Genomic DNA, 23001 nt, shown 5'->3' with positions numbered 1-23001 from the left:
CCTGAGTGTTGCAAGCTTTTGCATGCCTGGTCTCCATATGTCCATGTAATCCCAGGATTCTCTCCATTCAACAAACAACTTTGGAGAACAATGACTTATTTTAGCACAGAGGTCTAGTATTTTCCAGGAAATTCCATACCGTACCATGGTTTCCAGCACTCAGTTGTGGCAGAATCTTCAGTCGTGAAACCGCCAATGTAACCCACACCCCGACAAGGCTTTCTGGAGCCTGGGACACCGCTACATCCAACTCTCTCTCCCTAAATACCTCCCTGCTAGAGCTCTCTGGTCTGCTAGCTCCAACTCTCTGCACATCCGTTGCTCTCTAAACAAAGAGTGGGGGTAGGTGTCTCTCCTCCGCAGGAGCTTCCCTCTGGAATGGTCCCCCTTCCCCTCTCAGGCTTGAGCTGGATCTCCTTAAGTTCCGGAAGCTACTCAATACCCTCCTTTTCTCCTCCTCCTTTTCTCTCCCCCTCCCATCCAAACTCCTTCCTCCTTCTCTATGACTGGCTGCCTAGTTCCCTCTGAGTATTACAGGGTCCCAGGCCGCCCTGCGCTGTGCCCTCCTTCCCTTTGCTTACCTGCTTTCAATGGCACTTGCCCTTTGGCTGCGTTGTATCACCTGCACTTCCCCCCTTCTCCCTTACCACCTTAGCACTTCGTTTGGCGCAAACCTGCACTTCTCCCTTCCCCACCTTCACACTTTTTGTTCAGCGCTTGCACGATCCAAATGTCACAAGGCCTAGTAGGACCGTTATTGCATTTTTCTCCCTTGTTCCCCACTCCCCCCTTTTGCTTGTCTTGTGCCGCCTTGAAACACCATTGTTGTATGGGTGCCTTACCAAATATTCAATAAATAAACAAAATAAAAACTGGCTGTTCAAAGTCTACTGACCTTCAGGAAAAAAGCTTAGTAATTAAGTAAAATACCCTCTGACCTCACTCTTAGAGTGTGTGACTTTTTGTGTCTCCAGAATACCAAGGTGGCCTTGTAAGAACATTGCATACAGTTAGCCAATGCACCATGCATAGACATCAAAACACACACTCAGGTGTGTTACACACATTCTTTGATCTTGCACTGCAGGGCATGTCCTTTGGGGTAAACCAATGGCCTAAGGAATCTAAAAATGCATTGCAATAAACCTCAACTACAGTGCCCTCATCTCTTGGTAGAAAGTATCCACATCTCTTGATAATTAATTTTCGAGACTCATTAATACTTTCTTTTTTTTTAAATAATGATCCACAAGAGTTTCCTGTGGTGGTGTTGGGTCTCGTAATTGAATCCTCAGTGGTGTATCCTTATTGGCAATCACAGCCCCTAGTTTCAGCGGTGGTGAAGGGCTGGTGACTATAAGGGCCTCATTACACGGTAGGCGGAGAACCATGGCGCTATTAGCGCCATGGTTCATGCTGGTAAAATACCGGCACCGCCTTGGTGGAAAGGGGAATTACCGCCCCATTCCAAGGTTGGCGGGGCGGTAATTCCCCCTTCCACCATTGCCCTTCCCCATTCCCATTTTTGCCCCATAGGGCATAATGGGAATGGGGAAGGCGCTAATCATGGCACCGCAAATTGCGGTAGCGTAATTAGCTCCCTGGGTCCCTTTACGGGTTGGTTTTTAACGCCTGCAAAAAGCAGGCGTTAAATTCCCCAACCCGCAAAGGGACCTCGTAGTAAGGCTGTAAGGATTTACCGGTACCGGTAAAATACTGGTACCGGTAAACCCTTACCGCCTACCGTGTAATGAGGCCCTAAGGCTACATTCTCCACAGGCCCCACCCTCTTATTCTATGCATTTTCTATAGAATCTAGAGCCCATTGGCTGTTGCAGTTTAGGGTCTGAGGCAGTAAGGCCCAGGGGTGCATTCTCTATAGACCTCACTCCAATTCATTGAGTATTGAGGCTGGTTGATTGGGTCCCCAGGATGTATTTTCTATAGATTCTAAACCCTGTTTCCTGTTGTAGTGCAGGGCTTAGGTTCTGAGCCCCAGGAATATATTCCCTACACATTCGAGAGCCGATTTCCTGTTGTGGTTATGGGGCTGATGTGGTGAGTCCAAGGGCCCAGAGGTGTATTTTCTGGAGATACCCATGCCTCATTCTTTTGGTGCAGGAGCTGAGATTGCGAGTCCCAGGGATGTATTTTTTATTGATTCTAGACCCTGTTTCCTGTGGAGGTTGAGCTTCCGATGAGGTGAGCGCCATGGCTAAATGTGTAGTCTCGATAGAACCCACTGCCTGACACCTTAGTTGCTGAGGTTGAGTACCGGGATGCTTTTTCTATAGATTCTAGAGCCTGTTTCCTGTGGGGCATCAGGGTCTAGTGTGGCAAGTCCCATGGAACAAGGGATAGATTCTCTTTGATTCCTTTGGTGCTGCCGCTGAGTCTGTGAGCCCCAGATCCGTATTTTCTATACAATCTAGAGCCTTTTCCCTGTTGTAGTTCAGGGCCTACTGTGGTGAGTCCAAAAGCCTGGGGATTTATTCCCTACTGACCCCACTCCTTGATTCCTTTGGTGCTGGGTCTGAGTCTGTGAGCCCCAGATCCGAATTTTCTATACATTCTAGAGTCTCTTCGCTGTTGTAGTTCAGGGTCTGCTATGGCGAGTCCAAGTACCTAGGGGTTTATTCCCTACAGACCCCACTCCTTGATTCCTTTGGTTGAGGGGCTGAGGTTGTGAGCCCAGGGATGTATTCCCTATAGATTCTAGAGGATATTTCCAGGTGTGATTCAGGAGCGGCAGCGGTGAGTGCTATCGCCCAGGGCAGGTTTCTTTATAGATCCCAATGCTTGATTCCTTTGGTGGAGCGGTTGAGATTATGAATCCCAAGGACACTGATTGTAGACCTTGCTTTGTGTGGTGCTTTAGGGACTGATGTGGTGGTGTATTCTTTATAGATACCAAATCACTGATTCCATTGGTGCATGATCTAGTGTGGCGAGCCCCAGGTCAGGTCTGCATTTTCTATAGATTCTAGAACCTGTTTCCTGTGGGGGTATCGGGGTCTGGTGTGGCAAGCCACATGGATCCAGGGATGTATTCTCTAGAGACCCCACTCCCTGATTCCTTTGGTGCAGGGACTAAGTCTGAACCCCAGATCTGTATTTTTGATAGATTCTAGACCCCGTTTCCTGTTGTGGATCAGGGGCTGATGTGATGACTCCACGGGCACAGAGGATTCTCTATAGAGACCACTCACCGGTTCCTTTGCCGCAGAGGCTGAGGTTGTAGGCCAAGGGATGTATTCGATATAGATTCTAGAGGATATTTCCAGATGTGGTTCAGGGGCTGGAGCAGTGAGTGCCATGGCCCAGGGCAGGTTTCTCTATAGATACCAAATCCCTGATTCCTTTGGTGCATGATCTAGTGTGGCAAGCCTAGTTCACGTCTGCATATTCTATAGATTCTAGAACCTGTTGCCTGTGGGGGTATCAGGGTCTGGTGTGGCAAGCCACATGGATCAAGGGATGTATTCTCTAGAGACCCCACTGCCTGACACGTTAGTTGTAGGGGTTGAACTTGCGTCCCAGGAATGCATTTTCTATAGATTCTAGAGCCTGTTTCCTGTGGGGGCATCAGGGTCTGGTGTGGCAAGTCCCATGGAACAAGGGCTGTATTCACTAGAGACCCCCCTCCCTGATTCCTTTGGTGCAGGGGCTGAGTCTGTGAGCCCCAGATCTGTATTTTCTATACATTCGAGAGCCTTTTCCCTGTTGTAGTTCAGGGCTTGGAGTGGTGAGTCCAAGGGCCTCACTCCTTGATTCCTTTTTTTCAGGGGCTAAGGTTGTGAGTACCATGGATGTTTTCCATATAGATTCTAGAGGATATTTCCAGATGTGATTCAGGAGCTGGAGTGGTGAGTGCCATGGCCCAGGGCAGGTTTCTCTATATATCCCAATGCCTGATTCCTTTGGTGGAGGGGTTGAGGTTATGAGTCCCATGGAATACCGATTCTAGACCTTGCTCCGTGTGGTGGTTTAGGGACTGAGGTGGTGGTGTATTCTTTATAGATACCAAATACTCGATTCCATTGGTGCATGATCTAGTGTGGTGAGCCCCAGGTCAGATCTGTATTTTCTATAGATTCTAGAACCGGTTTCCTGTGGGGGTATCAGGGTCTGGTGTGGGAAGTCACATGGATCAAGGGATTTATTCTCTAGAGACCGCACTGCCTGATTCCTTTGGTGCAGAGGCTAAGTCTGAACCCCAGATCTGTATTTTCGATAGATTCTAGACCCCGTTTCCTGTTGTGGATCAGGGGCTGATGTGGTGACTCCACAGGCACAGAGGATTCTCTATAGAGACCACTCACCGATTCCTTTGCCGCAGAGGCTCAGGTTGTGAGCCCAAGTGATGTATTCCATATAGATTCTAGAGTATATTTCCAGATGTGGTTCAGGGGCTGGAGCAGTGAGTGCCATGGCCTAAAGCAGTGTTCTCTATAGATCCCAATGCCTGATTCCTTTGGTGAGGGGTTGAGGTTGTGAGTCCCAAGGACATATTTTTCTATAGATTCTAGACCTTTCTTTGTGTGGTGATTCAGGGATTGTCGTGGTGAGGCCCAGGGCCCAGCAGTGTATTCTTTATAGTTCCCAAATCCCTGATTCCTTTGGAGCAGGAGCTAGTGTGGCGAGTCCCAGGTCACGTCTGATTCTACACCCCGTTTCCTGTTGTGGATCAGAGGCTTATTTGGCGAGTACAATAGGCCAGGTGTGTACTCTCTATAGAACAACTGCCTGACTCCTTTGATGCAGGGCCTGAGGTGGAGTCCCAGGGTTGTATTTTCTATAGATCCTGCACCCTGTTTCCTGTGGTGTTTCGGGGTATGATGTGGTGAGGTCCAGGGGTGTTTTCTTTATAGATCCCAAATCCCTGATAGCTTTGGTGCATGATCTAGTGTGGCAAGTCTCAGGTCAGGTCTGATTTTCTATAGATTCTAGACCCTGTTTCCTGTTGTGGATCAGGGGCTGATTTGGTGAGACAATAGGTCAGGTGTGTGCTCTCTGTAGAACCCCAGCCTGACTCCTTTGGTGCAGGAGCTGAGGTTGAGTCCCAGGTATGTATTTTCTATAGATCCTGGACCCTGTTTCCTGCTGTTTTTCGGGGGTTGAAGTGGTGAGGCCCAGGGGTGTATTAACTATAGATCCTGCACCCTGTTTCCTGTGGTGTTTCGGGGTATGATGTGGTGAGGTCCAGGGGTGTTTTCTTTATAGATCCTAAATCCCCGATTCCTTTGGTGCATGATCTAGTATGGCGAGTCTCAGGTCAGGTCTGCATTTTCTATAGGTTCTAGACCCTGTTTTCTGTTGTGGATTGGTGTTGTGAGGCCCAGGGGTGTATTCTTTATAGATCCCAAATCCATGGTGAGTAATAGGGGTGCATTTCCTATGTGGGTTAATGATCTGTTCGTTCCCATGATGATCCCAGACGCCATGTATTTAGATAAATAAATGCCTAGGTCTGAATGCAATTCTTAGCTAAACTTTTTTGGTATAGCCCGTCTCTGGGCGCCTCCTACCTCTTACTTTGAAAGCCCTCTGGATGCGTCTCAGGGCCTCCTCGGCGCCCTTGGGATTCTTCTCCATGGTGATCACCACACTGACCGGCAGGCCAAAGTCCCGGAGGGAGCCAGCTAGCTCCTGGCCAGTTTGCACCCAAAAGTCTTGTGGGGCTGTGATGATGGCGACGTGGGCCCACTGGAAGAACCGTAGGACAGTGTAGAGAACCTCTGAGGCTAGTGGGAGAGGCCGGACAAAGGTGGTGAAGCCGCGCACTTCAGTGTTCGTGCTCAGGCACGCCCAAGAGAAGACCGCCTTGTTCCAGTGCTTCCCGAACAGCCCGGCGGCCGTGCAGTACCCAGGGTTGATGGGCCCTACAAATCCAGAGGCATAGTTCACTGTGTTCACAAACCCAGCCAAGGCCCGAGAGGTCAGACAGTCTTCGTTGAACATGACGTAGTCGTACCAGTAGCCTGTGTTCAACGACGGGTCCTTGTTAATCCGGCTCACTGCTAGCTTGGCAGCCAGCTCAGGCAGGGCTTTGGCAAAGAGCGGATCACAGGACCAAGGTCCAACAATGCCCACCTTGAAAGTGGTGGTCTGGACGCACCAAGGCAAGCAGAGGAGCAAGAGGCAGAGGCTGTGGGGCCTGCTAGAGCCGCATCCGGTGGGGCCCCACCTCCGTCGCCACCTGGGGTGGTTGGAGAACATGAACAAGAAGCTGCAGAAGCCACTACCCAAAAACGTCATGATGATCCGCGTGTGCACCTTGACCTCTAGAGCTTTCTAAAGCCTTCCTGGGCAGAACTTGAAACAGAGATCGCCATTTCCAGGGGCAGAGTTAAGGTTGTCGCCCATAGATGCCTGCAAGGGGAAATACAGAGAGATAGAATGAGTCATCACTGCACATTAAATCTCACAGCCCTGTGCCTGTAAAAGGAAGCAGGCTACCAGAGCAAAGTGGGTCAGGGAGAGGTTCTTGCATGCACCACTACTGACAGCTGTCTGTGTTGGAAGACAAAAGGGAACAGCAAAAAAGATTGTAGGTCAGACCAAACAAAAGGGGGAGGCTTGACTATAAAGGAGGATGGGGGCACAGGGAGCGGGTTATGGGAAGGAGGCAAAACCAGGGGCGCACAATGTGGAAAGATGGTGTGCTGCGGGGAGGGGCTGCAGGGGAGTAAGGAAGGGAAGCAGGGAGGGATGAGAAGGTAACAGAAAGGAAGAGCGAGAGGACTCATGAAGGCAGCTGGGATTAGACTGAGAGACTGGCCTAGATGATTACAGAGAAAAAGGCGCGAAGGAAAGACGAGAAAGATGACACCTGAAAGTGGTAGGTAAAAGGTCACGTCAGTAGGCTTGAGCCCCCAGCTCTGTCCAGCCCAGAGCCACTGATTATAGGGGATAGAATTTACAAGCAGAACTAAATCTCAACCCTTCTACCAGCAGCGCCATCACTCACAGCGCCTGCGCAGATATAACCAGGGTCAGAGACCTTGAGCTCTCCTGTACGCACTATTCCCAAACGGTACTCTACATAGCAATCTATCGACTGCACCTGGAGTGTGGCCGGCTGTGTGACATATTCCCCCAAAAGACACTCGCCAGTGGCAGATACATCACTCCCATGATGAGAGACATCCCTCAAAGCGAGCGAGCGATACTACAGCCAGTGTTAGACTACCCATACATCTCCCCGGCTGCCAACTTACACTCAAGCAAGAGACGGCATCTAACGTGCACCATGAGAGACATCACTCATTCATAGCCAGGGGAGGACATGCTCCACACCGGAAGTGAATTCACTCTCAGCTCGCGTCAAGCTCCATCTAGTGCAGGGAGGTGCAGGCGCCAATTACCCGGCAACCGGACGCAGAATAAGCCCCACTGCACCGGAGACATCGCTCACGGCACTTTCACGTGAAAACTGCGTGAGATGACAACTCTTAATACAAAACACATCACTCATTGTGCCAACTGCTGAAGAGACAGTTTGAGATCAAATCTACCACAACAGACGTCGGCTATTTCTATGTGTTGAACTTTCGAGAAGTCACGCCTAACGTAGTCCTTGGATAGGATGTCTCTACACAATGGAGTTGGATGCATGACTGAGGGAAAGTCCAGGGGATGAAGGGAAGGCATCTGGAGAGACAGACCAAGGGCAGAGACAGGGTCCAGACATCATGTATATGTGCATGTATGGCAAAACGTACATAACATGCATGTCCAGACTAGACCAATTCGATCAATCTACAGCCATCGCCTCACAGGTCTGGCCGTTCCAAAGCTGGGGGGTCCAGCATCGCCGTCGCCTTGTGGAACTCGCTCCCTCTCGCACTACAAGCAGAGCCATCCTACAACGCCTTCAGGGAGCAACTAAGAACTGTCCTCTGGAACTAACTTGACCCCTTCAGTCCCTGTATCCAGAATTAGCGCCTAGACGCCCATGGGTTAAGCACGCTTCTACAAATGCCAAATAGATCAAATAAGCACATGTGTACGTTTTTCTGCTAAATAGTGAGTCTCGCTGGCAGTCTGTCATCAGTGGTCGGTGGCCGGGAGGTGTCACTTTGGCGCCAACCCTGATGGGCAAACCTGGATGACGGGGACAGGCCTTCCAGTGGAGAGGGGCAAGCAGAGCGAAGGCATGGAAGCAGGAGGATGCAGCGCTCTTAGCTAACGCGCTGAATGAGGAGGCATGTTCAGCACGGATGAAAGATGCGGGGGAGATGGAGGAAGTGGGGAGTCGGGGTGGAGCAAGCCATTTTATGATGTTAGAGGCATCAATCACAGATACATACATGTGTTGGGAAGGTAAAACGCCGTCCTTTACCACAAAAGACAAAACATGCTTGGCACTGGCGTAGATGCCACCCCTAACACCATTGGGGCACATTTGACGCACACACAAAGCTTCGATTCACTTATTAGAGTCAGCAAGACATCAACTCATAACCCTTGTTAACATACACTTGAGATGACAGTTCAGACTGAACGAGATCTCACTCCTAGCAACAAGGAGTCTATTTCAAGTGTGAGATAACCTCTCCTCCAGCGTCAAGAAAATTGCTTCGACCACCTACTAAAATATTTCCACTGTGGGATATCACCTGTTCTACAGGAAACACAACTCACACGCAGAGATGCGCCGCGGGAAAGAGAACCAACCAAGTGGGCCAAAGACTCCAATGGCCCCCGCTTCACCGTCATGCTCCGAGGACAGGGAGACCTTCCAAGCACCTACACTTGTCGGAGATTTGGTCTTTCAAAGCATCTCAGAAGGTTTGGGATTAGGGAAATCCCTCTTAAACCACAGGATCCTCTCACAGCACTAAAATCTCCATTTCGAGGCTGCCTGCTTGCGGTGGTGGGCATTCATAAGAGGGGGTGCATGCACCTTGAAAGACTTGTTTCATGCTGCGCAGCTGCGAATGATATCTGGCTAGCATTGGTCCCGGAGAACGACGACTATCCGTAGGTGCCATGACTTTTATCGGACCAGAGCAAATAATAAACAAATGTTATAACTTTCTAGTCCACAAAGGGCCCTCTTCAGATTGCAAGCCCCTAAAAAGGGACATTTGCCAATCAATAAAGGTCAATAGACGGGTCAAGAAATGTAAGTCAGCGTCATCATCAAAATCATGAGTAGGGCAGTCAGTGGTTTCATCGACCAGAGATAGTTCCATTAGCCTAAGTAGGACTCTTGTAGGTCATACCACTTACATACGTAGATAAATATATTTATGTTTCGGGGGTTACGAGGTAGGAATGGGGTTGCAGTGTAAGTAGGGGGGGGGCCGAATGTAGGGGAGTCCAAAATATTCGTATTACTTACAAGAGTCGATCAAACCGTGGTCAAAGTAAATGTGGTTGCTAGAGCGGCTCCCTGTAGGGATGCTAGTACCAAATGGAACAGTGTAAATCTAGAATGTAAAAAAGTAGAATCTCAAATCTTTCAAATAAAATCCAGAACGAAAAATTGAATAGTGTCATCATATCAAAAATACATTGTTCTGTAAAAATACATAACTGGACAACTTCCTATGCGTGGGCTCCCCTATTAGCCTCAGCTAAGCCCTATCCAACAGGTCTATTCCTGGGTGCCTCACCAGTCCTTTCCCCACTGAAGGTCAATTCTGCATATTAAAAGTGAGATGCTATGTGTTTTCTATATTTTTAATTGAACTTTTTCGGCATTCGCTCTCTTTTGTTCGTAATTGTAAGTACTTACCCCGCAGCTCCAATCAACATGTTTAACACTATACTAAATGCATTTGTGCAACATCAGTGGATTTTCAGGTGCTACAAATATTTGTCCAAGTGCTGACCTAGAAGTAATCCTGTACAATGGGGAGTCTGGAGGAATTCATGATCTTCTTTCTTAGTGATATTTGCTAAGAGCAGCGGTCGAAGTGAGCGAGAACTGGTGGGAGCGGCGTTCCACTACCTTTTTTATACACTTCGACCACTGGATATGGGTGCATGGTGAGGTGTATGCTACTTCCTGGAAAGGTGCCCAGACTTGGGCAGCAGCACCACTGCCTACGCTATATTATGCTGCTAGACTGGTTCCTTTTACCAGTCAAAGGGTGGACCCCCCAGTTGCAGATGGAAGGGGATAAGAGGTAAGAATACTATGTTTTTAACAATGTTTTAGCGACTAAATATATTGCCTTCAGTCCAGGTAGGAAAGTCTTACGTGGCTACGCAGGCTCAGCACCTGGAATCCAACTACCCAAACCAAAAGGAAACCCCAACTTACCTGGAAGAGTTCCCTGGCCTGCAACTGGGACAGTCCAGACACCAATAGCACAGTCCACTGCTTATTCTGGTTGACAAAACAAAAATAAATAAATGGGGCACATGAACCAAAAATGGAAATAGATGCTGGTGGCGCCCTGTCTAGGCCAAGTAGAGCATCCGCACCGGGCCCAAGCGGCAGCGTACCTAGTTCCACTGCCCCAAAACGCCCAGGCAGTTCGAGTACAAGCACAAATTCGGATCTGGATAAACCTGGGCTGGTCGATGAGGGGCCTCTCCAGCTTGACCCCGTTGGGTCAGAGTACACCCAAACTTGCAGATCTTGAAAGACTTAGGCTGGTTAAGCGGTATCTCCTGCTGACCTCTTGCAGTCCGAGACCACCCACAACTGCAGATCTTGAGAAACTTGGGTTGGTGGGATTTCTTCAACTTGACCTCTTCTCATCAGAGGGCAGCCACCGTTGCCGATCCCGATAGATTTGGGGTGGTGGGGGGATTCCCCATCTTGACCTCTTTGGTCCACAGTGCACCCACCCCTGCTGATCTTAAAAGACTTGGGTTGTTGGGGGTGTCCTCGAGCTTGGCTTCTTCCATTCAGAGTGCACCCACAGACATAGCTCTTGGTAGACAGGGTGGTGGTGGGGGGCCTCCAGCGTGATCCCTTTTTTTGCTCCCACTTCCTCACGCAGCAGCTGCCCAAAGCGGTGGCCCCCCTTTAGGCACTGAATCTCATCTCCTCTCTGCAGACAGTTGGCTGCAATGTGGAGTCCTTTTTTTTTTTTTTTTACTGAAGGCTAATCCCCCCCCATCTTTCACCCCCACCGGCTCGTATCTATTTGGATGTAAGCTGATTAATGCAAAGACTCCGGGAGGGGGCGGCGAGGGGGAGAAAGGCTAGGGATAGGAAAAAGATGAGAGAGATTATGCTTAAGCCCCCCATGACTTTTCACGGCGGGGGAAGGGAGGCGGGGCCACGCCTGTCAGTTCAGGATTGCTGGTAATGAGTGGGGGAACGGGGCCGAGCTGGGATTGGAGTCCCCGCCTGTCCGCGAACTCCGCGGTGCATGTGGGTGCGGACTTTTATTACTCCAATAGCGGGGAGTTAGGGGGGGTGGGGGGGCTGACACCGATGAGGGGAGTCAGGACTGCGGGGAGCTACCTATGGTCTAGATGCAAGAGTATCACGGCACAAAAAAGACCAGTCAAGTAATACAGCCCAACTACAAGGAAATGCCACAACTGATGGCCGGGGTTCCGACTCTGCAATGGGGGACCCTTCGGTGTGCCCCCCGTCCATGGTTCTCCAAGACGTGGGTAGCTGCTGCAGTGAGAATGTGACATAATGGGTGTTTGCACTCTTCGGGTTGTGCACCTTTGTCCCCTCATATCGGACATTGAGTAAAATCATCTGTATGCACCACGTTTGGCATCCTGACACTTGTAAAACGTGCTCCAGGCCGTGATATGCGTGTTTACTCCACAGTCAAAACGAGAGCATGAATATAGGCCGATTTCTGCACTTGGGGGGTGGGGGGCGTGACGGGTTTGTGAGCTGTGACAGGGGGCAGGTGTCGTGTTTCTTTAAAATAGATATTGCAAGGGCTGCTTCCAGGCTCGGACTGGCCTACAGGGCCGAACCAAAAACGCAAAATGCTGGTGTGGGCCAGTTAGCTGAAAAAGTATTCTTTAAAATGCACAATTTGCGTCCCATTGTATCAAAAACGTTCCCTTGGGTGCTATTCAAACAGGGTCATAAAGAAATGAATTCCCATTTGCAACTGTGGGCCACTTTTTCATTGGTGGGCGAGACAGTTTTAGGGCCCAGTCCGACCCTGGCTGCTTCCGCTGCTTTATTCGGGGGGCCGCCTAATGCAGGAAGGAAGTACTCCTTTGGTTGGAAGACACGTTGTCATCAATGCATCCTTTTTGGACCAATGCTTCATTGTTTCTGCTCGGTTTTGTTTATGTAATATTTATTGATTATTTCTCATAGCAGATCAGACATTACCTTGAGAGGCGCGGCTGCGGACCAGCTCAGTGGCAATAGAACATATCGACAATAAGGTGCCAATGATACCCGATGAACATATCTTGTGGTGTGTGTTTATGTCTCTCAGAACCATGGAACATGCTGCAGCAGCACTCAGGCCTCTTTTTGATGTCAGTCTGTAAGGTGCAGGCCGCAAATCATTCCCATGCAGTAGATATACGTGTACATCATGCCAAAGTGCCATGGCATTAAGTCATCAAAGCCTAACATCTAATTTGGGGAACATCTGTCAGCTTTTTCTCGGATTCCCTTGTTCGTTATGTTAAGAGCCCAAGGGCTACTGAGGCCCTAGACAAGGGGACTGTTACCTCACCAGAGACTAGTGTAGAGTAGGGAAGAGTACCAGGGATTGAAGGTAGCAATACAGGCAGGAATGGCGGTGGAGGATGAGGTGGTGACATTATGTGCATGTGTAGGTGTACTGCACAATGCTTGGGGGAGTGGTCATGAGGAAAGAAAGCGAGCTTTCGAAAGCCCCACAAACTTCTTCATCAGATAGTTACAGAGTGGAATGCGGAACAGAACTGATTGGCCATTGCAATCGCTGCATGTAAAGTTGCGGTGGGTGCCAGGGAGATGCAGACATTTTATTCATACTCAGACAAGTCTTTAAACTGTGTCAGAAGAAATGGAGAAGTGGAAATGCAAAAATGCAACATAACAAATTCTACTTTCGAATTGAATACATTTAAAGTTTGCTCTACAAATCCGTGAAGGCTTTTTGAACCAAATGAGTGCCACGTTAAGAATCCTTGCACCTGCATTTGTCTAACAATACCTGCACCAGTGCTGCATGAGTAAAGCATGCTTCTTATCGTGCCATTCCCACCACTGCTACATCTGTACATTGCTTCATCTGGGATCGTTATATGTCTATCCAGAGATCAGATTGATTGATTTGATGAGAAGGTGGCCGCCCCAGGGTTGCATTCCATGCATACCTTTCCTGCATCCAATGGTGTCAAAAGCAGTGATTCCCTCCAGGGTCCAGCACATGCAGCTGTGGTTTGGTGTCAAATTGTGAAAATGCAATGCCACAGAGAGGAGAAAGAAGAGACGGGGATAAGAAGATTTTGGAAGCATGGCAACTGGCAATGCTATTGGCATGCATTAGGTACATCACTGACTGTTCTTTTTTGTGTCCAGCCACTCACTATGCCTCCTTTTGCAAACATGTGTTCAGGCAAGCATGGGTCAACAAAATAAAACTGCATAGCCTGTAATTCATGGAATCAGAGCCTAGCCCCTTTTCCTCGTCCCTCTTTTTTGTCCTAGCTCCCTCTTCCTCGTGTCCATGGTACAAGTATCTCTTACTTGTCCTTCTTGTTCTTCCTCATCGTAGACCCATTTGTTATTTCACTTACTTGCCCTAGTACTTTTTCCTGGTCCCCTGTACCAATTCCTACTCATGGTCCATCGTCCTCCTACTGGTCCCTCATTGTGGACCCGCTTTCTTTTCCTCATTCCTCATCATAAACCCTGTTTCTTATCCTGGTCCATCCTTCCTACTCCTCTCCTCTTCTTGCCATCCCCTTGTCCCTGTTCTTCCTAGTCCCTCATCCCCTTCCCTTTTCCCCCTTCTTATCCATCATCCTAGTCCCTCTTTGCTTAACCCATGTCCCTCGCCATAGGCCCTCTTCTTCATCACAAGTTATTCCTCCCCTTCCTTTGGCCCAGTCCATGTTCCTAGTCCTTCCACATCCTAGTCCTTTATAATGCTTGGCTTTCTCATTGTAGTCCTACACCTAGACAGTCTCTAAGTCAGTGGCTCTCTCTAGTGCCCTTTGTTTATCTTTATCTTTCTTTTGTTATTTTCCCCTTCACATGTCTTACTGCGTATCTCTCACTCCCTCTTTCCCTTCCTCTCACTAGAGAGTGTGGTAGGGACTGGGATAGAAATGGCACAAGAGAGTGGTGAAGTAAAAGGTAAAGGCTACATGGAGATTTTGTAATAGGTTTGGACCATGAAAACATAACATGATATGTTCTGTGAGAATGCTGCTCTGTTTCACTGAAACAATCACCCTTTAAGCCTTCTTACATGTAGTATTTTATCACCTCGCAAGTGAGACCCGAGCATAGTAAGAGGTTTCAAGGCAGTGTAAGGAACTCATGGTGGCAACAGTAAAGACAGGCACACGTGATCCCAGTTCGAGGATGTTTATTAAACTTTATAATGGGAGAGATAAACACCTAATCAAAACCTAAATCTAAGATGGGAGCAAGCTACAACCATCAAATAATGATAGGAAGTCCTAGTGGCATCTTGTCAAATAAAAAGGGCCTATACTAAATAAAAACTATTGCCAATTCTTACTACTAAATTACAAAAAGAGTGTGGGATAATGTTCACCAGAAAAGAAAGAAGTGTTCACAAAATGAAAGTCTGGAAGGTAAGGATGGGTCTCCGTTCCCCACGTTTGAAGCACAGGACAAGGTGGGAGTCTCGAGCAAAGCCCACTCCTTGGCCTCGTTCAAGTTCAAGATCAAGTTCAAGTTCAATGAGGCCAGCACCTTCAGGACTGTTCCTTTCCTGGAAATCTCTTGCCTTAGGAGGCCTGCTGATTCAAAGTAACAAATAAGCAAACAAAAGTTTCTTTGGCACTCCTGTACCTGGACGATGGCTCTTTTCCCCTTGAATTTCCCTCTGCCGGGCTTGGGTCCTCCTTGCAACTCGGGCTTCCCTCCGTCGGGTTCACTACAGCCTTCTTTAGCACAGTTCGGTGTTACTCAATTTCACCAGAAAGCGTTGATTCCCTTCTTTTAGCTTTCTTTCGGCATCCCTCTGTTGGGTTCACACTTGCCTTATTCCACAAGTCATAGTGTTATCGGAAAGTGGAGTTCCCTTCCCCTAGCTTTCCTCTGGCAAAGGGTCAGAGACTTTGAATTCTATTAAGGATTTGATGTAACACTTATAGGACCACTCTGAAGCCTCACGCCACCCTTTCCTGGGGCCTTCTGGTTCTTGCAGTTTCTGAAACAGGTCCCGGTCAGAGCCTTTCGAATGAGCGCCTACGTGGCACCTGAACACTCTGCACCTGGAACTCAACTGGGCATTCAATAAAGTTCAAACACATACACAAGTTCTTTCTCTTAGTATTTCTTGCATTAAAAATGTTGCCACTTGCAACCTTGGGCTCAACACAGTTTGGTTTACTTTCAGCCTCCTCCGACTCACCGGCTGTGCTGAACCCATTGGCTTCTTTGTTCTCTGCAGTCAAGGATAGTACCACGGTAAACATATTGCTTCTCAGCCTGTGTTATCAAAGCGGGAGGGCCCCCATGTACCATTGACATCTGTTGATTCGCTCGTCAGCTGCAGCTACCAGTCTTATGATTTCCCTTTCAGAGCCTTCGTGGGTCTGAGGTGAAAAGAGCAAGGGAAACTCCTCTGTGATCGTCCTTCCAGGTCCCATCGCCTTTCTTCTCCGTTTGTACTGCCTGTTTGGTGTACCTGTCTCCTCGTGCGTTCGGCCTTGCTCGAAGTGTGCTTTCGTGTTCTGCCTTTTATCCCTGTGGGGAAGGTAAAGAGACGTAAGTTGTGCGTGATAATTGTTAAATGCCTGACTCTGCCTGACCCATGTGTTGGGACATGTCAGGTAAACGGCTCTGGTGTTAGTCCTTTTTCTGTTAACATGTTAGAAAGTGTTTGTGTGGGAAAGAGGGTGGAGGGTAAAGCTTCTAAATATCTTACAGGGTAGGCTGAGGCAAAGGTGTTATAAGGTAAGGGATACCGGTCTTAATCCTTGGTGTCCCACTTCCCGAAGACCCCTCACCCAGGTGATCCTCCACCACTGGTTCACCCCCAGGAACTGGATCCAACAGCAATAGCCGTGTCCTGTCCACCTTGACAACAGATCTCCCGGGACTAGAATGTGAGACACCTTTGGTTTCTCACAGTATACACTGCTTCAGCTAAGTGGATTGTGTGCATCCAACATCAAGTGGGTGCTTGTGACCTAGCACAGGTGTGCTTGCCCATGCCAAGGAAGTAAAGTTAACCCTCTCCCCTGGGACATAGCTGAAAGAGACCCCAGTAGCCTTGACAAGAGGCTTAAAGTATAGGAACATATGTATCGGCTTTGATGAACCCTCCTGCAGGTGTGGGTTTATAAACCCGTCCCAGTTCAGTGACTCCCTACAAAGCAGTCCCTTTGCAAGCTGCCTATGAAAACAAAATATACTTACCTTCCCCTACACAAAAATCTTGCTAGTCCCACATTTTTTTAGACGAGCCCTCAACGACTACAAGGTAAGTTCATCACACAGTGTGCAGGATAGACCAGAGGTGATCAAGGCTCAAGGCTCAAGCTCTGTACAGACAACACACACAGATCTGCCTCTGCATATTATGACAGGTGACTAGAATGACACACAGAGTCTTGCTCTTATTTCAAGGGTTTTTATTAGGGCACACATGAAAGGTTTCTGTAAGATTGCGGAACAGACAAACAATGATTGCAAAGCAAAAGGGGTACTGACTGACAAAGGGTTTTGGGGCGGTGGCGCTAGGACTGTCCCTCGCTTGACTCCCTTGGGATGCCCACCCTCGCTCAGGCATCCTTAGCCTCTGTCAGTTCCCAGAGCCTGGCAACTGCCCATGTGTTACCTTGCTCTAAGTGGGTGTCCCTGAGGCACTGGTTATCTGTCTCCCTTAGGGACTTCCTACCTGACTCTACACTAACAAAGATGCTAGTCTGAGAGGGTTGTGTCTGTGTGCCATCCAATCTTATTGCTCCATCTAATCTCCCTTCACTGCTCGACTCCTTCCCCGACTCTCCTTGGTCCTACCACTCCACCCACTTTCTCTTCTCTGCATGTTTGTCTCTCTGATGTGACCACCTTTTCTAACTACCACTCTCTCCTCTTCCCTCTACCTTCTTTATACTCCTGCAACTCTTCCTGCTCTACCACTGCTACAATTACTACATGTGCTACTTCTACACTATTGACCCTCTACTGCTACTACCAGTCTACTACTAATGTCTCTGTACTACTGATATCTACTGCTGGTCTCTCTCTACTACTGTACTCTCTCTACCACCACTGTGCTTGCTCTAGCACTACTACTATGTACTCTCCCTACTATTACTGCCTTGTCACAACTACTTCTCTTCTCACTACTGCCTCAATTGCTCTTCTCTTGTAGACAAACCTCATGGATATGGTGCCCTGTTCATCCATTCACTACACATCCTCTCACTGTTCTCCCTCTCCCCACGTTCTGCTACACCCTGCTCCTTATGCCCCTCTTCTTTGCCCCTCTCACTAGTCCCTCTCTATCCAAACATGCACTCACCCTCACACCAATTACTACACTCACTACTCTACTGCTATCTCCCCCACTTTCTCCTATCTCTCACTCTCCCCTCTTAAGGTTCCCCATCTCCACTTCCTGCACCACAGTACACTGCACACCACTGATACCAATCTCTCTCTTATACCTCACCTTTTCAAGACTCTGTTACTAACTCTTCAATACTCTGCTTCACAGTCCTTCCCCTGCCTGGTCTCTTGGTCCCCCTCCATCTCCACCTGCATCCTCACTCCTACAACCTACAATCTATCTCTGATGCTGTCTGCTTTTATAGTGCAGGTCGGTGTATGCAGTCACTGTCTCTACTCCCCCTCGGTTGTAGCACTCTACTGATCTCCTGCACCAATCCATGCCTGCCATTTCCTCTGAGAACGAAATGGTGATGTTCAACTTGCCCATGATGTCCTATCCCAGGAGATTAGCTGGGGTGTCCTGTGAATACAATAAAGGAACTGATAATGCATGCGTGCCTCTGGTGAGAGACAACTCTTCAGTGAAAGGAATCTTTGTCATAGCCCAGAGAACTCCTGCATGTCTATTATCATGTCTGACATGGGAACCGCCCCTCCGTAATGACGGATTTGGTGACCCTGTGTTGATCAAAAAGGAAAATGTTCTATCCGCTGTGTTCTCTCCCACTCGGGGGTTCCTGTTTCGGGTCGGTAGTTACTGATAGTACTAGGCACGCCAATGATCTCTGTAGGCTATCCTATTGTGGGTGAACCTTTGAACCCTGGGAGTAGGAAAAGAGTGCCCCCAATACGCTAGCCCCCATGTAGTGGGTCACTGTACCCTGTGGCAAGGAGTTCTTATCCCACATCTGGGTAGATGACTGGGTGAAATTTGGTGCTGAAGGCTGCACCTGTTGCTGTATGGGACCTGGGGTATGAGCAGTGGGCATGGAGCATATGGGGCAACTGGGGCCGTAAGTTAAAGGTGGGGTAGTATGCTGAGATGGTGTAGTTAAAGGGCATGGTTGGCCTGCTCCTGCATTCTCATCCAAAATAAACCATCTTTCAGCAAGAACAACGTTGCATCCCCATTCGTGGCCTCAGGCTTTCCATACTCCCCCCCTCTTCCCCTTTGGAAACTTCCTCTTCCTCTCTGAAAACCTCCTATGTCCATCCTAACATCTCTAAGCTCTTCTACCCTCCCCTTCATGGGGCCTTGATCAGGTTGGCCGTCTGTGGTACGATTTATAACTGCACCTTCCATGCTCAGCTTTACAAGCTCTTTATGCCCCAACTTCGCTTCTGCCCTCTGGGTTTTATCCACCCGATCCTTGTCCTTCTCCTGTTTCTGCTGGCAACCATTTCTGGCCATGACGTAGCTTCTATTACAATCACCTTATTTAAATCTGCTTGTACTTCTGAAGGGAGACCCTTGCGTAACATGTGGTAAAAAATGACAATGTTTTTGTCCCACGCTTTCCCTGTCTCTAATCGACATGTATCTGCTGTATGTAAGATGTGGGTTTCTCATCTGCTTTCATTGTGCAAACCATAATAGAATTCACATCGGCTCTGTCAGGATACATGTCCATCAATACATTCCACACATGCACTCGACAGTTATTAAATGGGGCGCCATCATGCACGGTATTGTTTAACGTTATTCCTGCATATCCTGCTTTTTTAAATATCTCGTCCAACTGCTCCCCCAACAAAGAAGCAAACAAACTTTTCACATCCCCCACAGCTGGTTGGGGCCATTCGACCGAACCGCGGTCGGAGATTGCTTCTCCATTGTCTTACCTCCTCCGAATCCTCTGACTCAAACCCATCATTGTCCCTGCCAGACCCCATCCTCATCTCCAGATTGCAACCCTTCGCCTGTGACCTGGTGACAGCCCTTATCATCTAGGTCTGGGCGGGGGAAATCTGGGGATTGTTGTAAACTTTACTATCAATTTTAAAGAGGACCTGTCCCGCACTCCATTGATCAGTACATATAGGTGAGCATTGCCACTCCCCTCACCTCTACTACCGGTTTTGGCCCTTCACTGCTTGTGTTAGTTTCACCTATGCCTTATTTTACTGCCTCTTCCAGTTGTCGGTGGGCCTTATTTTCAATTTCTAAAATGGAGTCTCTGGCAGCGCTTCCAGGCACCCCTAGCATCCTCTTCCCATCTTCTGCTGGGGGAGATAAGTGGAGGTTACTCTATTCTAAAGTAGGCACCAAGGGGTAGGACCCATACGGGGGCGGTGGGGCGGTAGATTCTTTGCTCACCTGGGGGGGGCCCTTCCCTCCATTATCAGAAGCATTCTCTTCCTCCACAAACATTGTCTATAAATCTAAAATGCATTGGAGATTTTTCAACTGCTTGTTTTCAGCAAATACCTGTGCATGTGTTCTAATAAGCTCTAGTTGTGCATGCCTTCCACAAGCCAAGGTCTAGACATCTTACTCACAGTGCCCTGCACCCCCTCATTGTGATCCTTTAAATTAGTTTCTTCATGCATGCAGAAATCATTTACGCATATGCTCCAGTGGTGTACCCATATTGTTGCAACGCTCTTACCACACTCCATGAAGTTCTGCTTACCTGCTAACAAAAAGCCAGATGTTCCTATTCGAAAAACTCTCAATCCTAAGAGTAGGTCTGCTTATTCACACAGCTACTACTAACACTTAACAATAAACACCATCACACACACAATTGCAACGAATATCCGACTCCAAACACACTTTTCTACACAATGACTTACAATACTTAAAAACAAACAACTTTTATTTACAAACTTGTCACCAATACCTGACAATACCTGACAAGCACTGTTATTTACATAATCTCTAACCATACCTAACAAGGAGAAAACAGATTATCAAACCAATAAAAACAATGATGTAGATCGTTCCTCTGTCTCCTTACCTCGCGAGGAGGGTAAAACCTCAAGTTCCCTTCACTCTAGAACTGAGGTCTAGTCTTCCCTTTTATCACAGGACGATCACTTTATGCACAATGTTGTCTTTTCCCACTAAGAGGAGCTTCCCCACTATAACAAGATATGAAAATCACTGTATTGTATTCTTGGGAGGCACTGGAGACCACGTCGGGGTCACCAAGATGTAGACCCTTAGTAATTTTTAGGAAACAATAAACAGATGCACAAGTTGCAAAAAGCACAGGTTTAATGCAAATGTAATAACGGCCAGGAGGTCATCAGGTCTCTGGAGACCACAAAGACTAAAAACTCTTGACCTGCCCAAATTGGGCACAATATTTAAAGGTGAAAACCACAACATTAGAATACATTTGAATAAATTCTAGAATTTTTATTAGTTCCTCACTATGCAGAGTAATTACAACTGAAATTGCCCTCTCCTAATTGGCTACTGTACCGGTATGTAACATTCTATGTTCCATCCATTGCAGAACACCTAACGTGCAGCCAGTAATGAGAGCAAGGCCTACTCCCCTAGCAACAACTAGATACAGTGATCTTACCTCCTGTGTGACCAGACTTCTTGGCAACCCAGCTATTCCCGAGACCTGCCGCTCTCCCACATTATAAACCTGTCCTTGTTACTATAGCGTACTCGTCTGCATATGTCAAGGACACAAACCGCTATTTCATGGTGTGCTCGACTCCCTCGGGAAGCATACCTGCCTAACTTCCGGGATTAGCCGTGAGACTCTGGGTTTGTATACTCTTTTCTGGACCTCTGGGGAAGAGCGTGGAGTCTCTAGGTTATCCGGCAGTCTGTCCGAGCATCTCCATCACCCATGCCTCCATATGATTGGCGGGTTATCAGCGCTATTCATTTCTACTTTAGCAAGTTCATTACAGCGGAGCAGTACATTTCGATGCAGCCAGTTTGGCGCTGCCAATTTGGTGAGGATGTTTTGCAACAGGAGCTAGTTTGGCGCAGCCAGTTCGGCGCAGCCAGTTCGGCGTAATTTGAATTAACATTGCATTTTAAATAAAATAAAATAATAAATATGAAATTAGGGCCGTTGAGAACCCTGGCCAGCAGGGCTGCGTGTCTGAACAGTTAACCGCAAGGCCATAGAGATCTCATCAATTTTACCTGCACCAGTTACTCATATTAAACGTTAAGTGCGTTCTTAATGACCCATGTTAATATAAGCTAATGTAAGTAACTGGCACATTTGAAAATGATAAGATCTGGATAGCCGAGTGGTTAGCTCTTTGGTCTCGCAGGGCAGGGCTCGAGACAGCATCAATCCTTTATTTTTTATTTTATTTACAAAAATTGTACTCCCGTCCCGAAACATGCTGGCGCCAAATGATCCCGGCGCCAAACTGGTTACGCCTAGCAGGCTGCGCCAAATCGGCCCGCACCGAAATGGGGTGTACCGCATCCATCACAGTCCTTTTATTCCCCAACTTGTGAGAGTACTACCATATGCTGACAAGCTGCAGTACTGCAAACAAGCTAACTGACTGATTATAAAAGTAAAAAAACCCTTTAGCAAATCAAAGAAAAACAACCAGAGATCAGAGGTTACCGTGGACTACCGTCTCTTGAAGGAAGATGATTCAACAACCTTTCCATCAAAGGCCCTATCAGCATAATTTACATTACCTCCACGTCCACTCTTCCTCGTCCCAGTACTTACTTCATGAGGCACCCGCCTCCGACACAGGACCTTCTTCTATTTCTTTAAATCCCTATAACTCCTCCCCCACATCCATGTCACTCAGTTTAAATTTTTCCTGCCTCCGGCAGGTTGGACTTTTTCTTCCCGGTGCGGGGCACCAGGGAGCACCGATTGCTGGCCCCCTGGGGGGGGCTGTGTGGCGGGGCCCTCGGCTCCCTCAGGTGCGGCACTGCTCCTGGGCCCCCTGCGGGGCTTGGGGTCACAGTTGAGCTGGATTGCCTCGCTCGGTTCTTTGCTGGGCTCCGGACCGCAGCGTGAGCATTGTGTTCCGGGTCCTGCACGGCCCGGGGGAAGGTAAGGAGAGGGGAGGACTGGGCTTGGTGTTTTTCCCCTCTCCTGTTTTGGCCATCTTGATTCGACTTGGCAGTGTGGGCTAGCCTTCCCTTTTGTTGTGAGGCCTCTCTGCTTCTTGTCGTGGGGTGACAGTGGCAGAGAGTCTTTGAAAGTGCGGGGGCTCTGTTCTGTCGCAGGCATGCCACATACCACCCGCTCCTCAGAGACACACGGCCCAGGATGCACCGGATGTCAGCTGCATTCTCTGGGGGAAGGTAAGGAGAGGGGAGGACTGTGCTTGATGTTTTCTCCTCTCTTGCTGGTATGGCCATCTTGACTCCTTTGAAAGGCCGTTACCTCGTGCTCTGTGTACACATCTTTATTGGAAATGATGGCAAGCACTTGGCAGTATGGGCTAGCCTTCCTTTTTTGTTGTGAGGACTCTCTGCTTCTTGTCGT

The 23001-nt window shown here is 48.3% G+C and overlaps 1 protein-coding gene across 5 annotated transcripts in view; it reads right to left on the bottom strand.

Moving 5' to 3' along the window:
- LOC138567864 (retinal guanylyl cyclase 2-like) overlaps positions 1 to 11031 on the bottom strand; it is a 419705-nt gene extending 408674 nt beyond the window's left edge. For 2 of the 5 annotated variants that reach the window (XM_069646356.1, XM_069646366.1), the window contains exons 1-2: positions 10277 to 11031; positions 5529 to 6372 (exon numbers count right to left, since the gene is read on the bottom strand). In XM_069646356.1, coding sequence (XP_069502457.1) covers positions 5529 to 6258 — 730 coding nt within the window. In that variant the 5' untranslated portion in view covers positions 6259 to 6372; positions 10277 to 11031. Of the gene's footprint in view, positions 1 to 5528; positions 6373 to 8646; positions 8767 to 9349; positions 9438 to 10276 lie in introns of those variants that run through there. The other 3 variants (XM_069646359.1, XM_069646364.1, XM_069646362.1) reach the window with 3 other exon arrangements.
- Positions 11032 to 23001: the final 11970 nt, after the last annotated feature.

This window comes from Ambystoma mexicanum, chromosome 1p (assembly GCF_040938575.1).
Source record: "Ambystoma mexicanum isolate Mex_15411 chromosome 1p, UKY_AmexF1_1, whole genome shotgun sequence".
NCBI lineage: Eukaryota > Metazoa > Chordata > Amphibia > Caudata > Ambystomatidae > Ambystoma > Ambystoma mexicanum.
The sequence above is the reverse complement of the archived record's forward strand: the minus strand, read 5'-3'. Positions and strand labels throughout refer to the sequence as shown.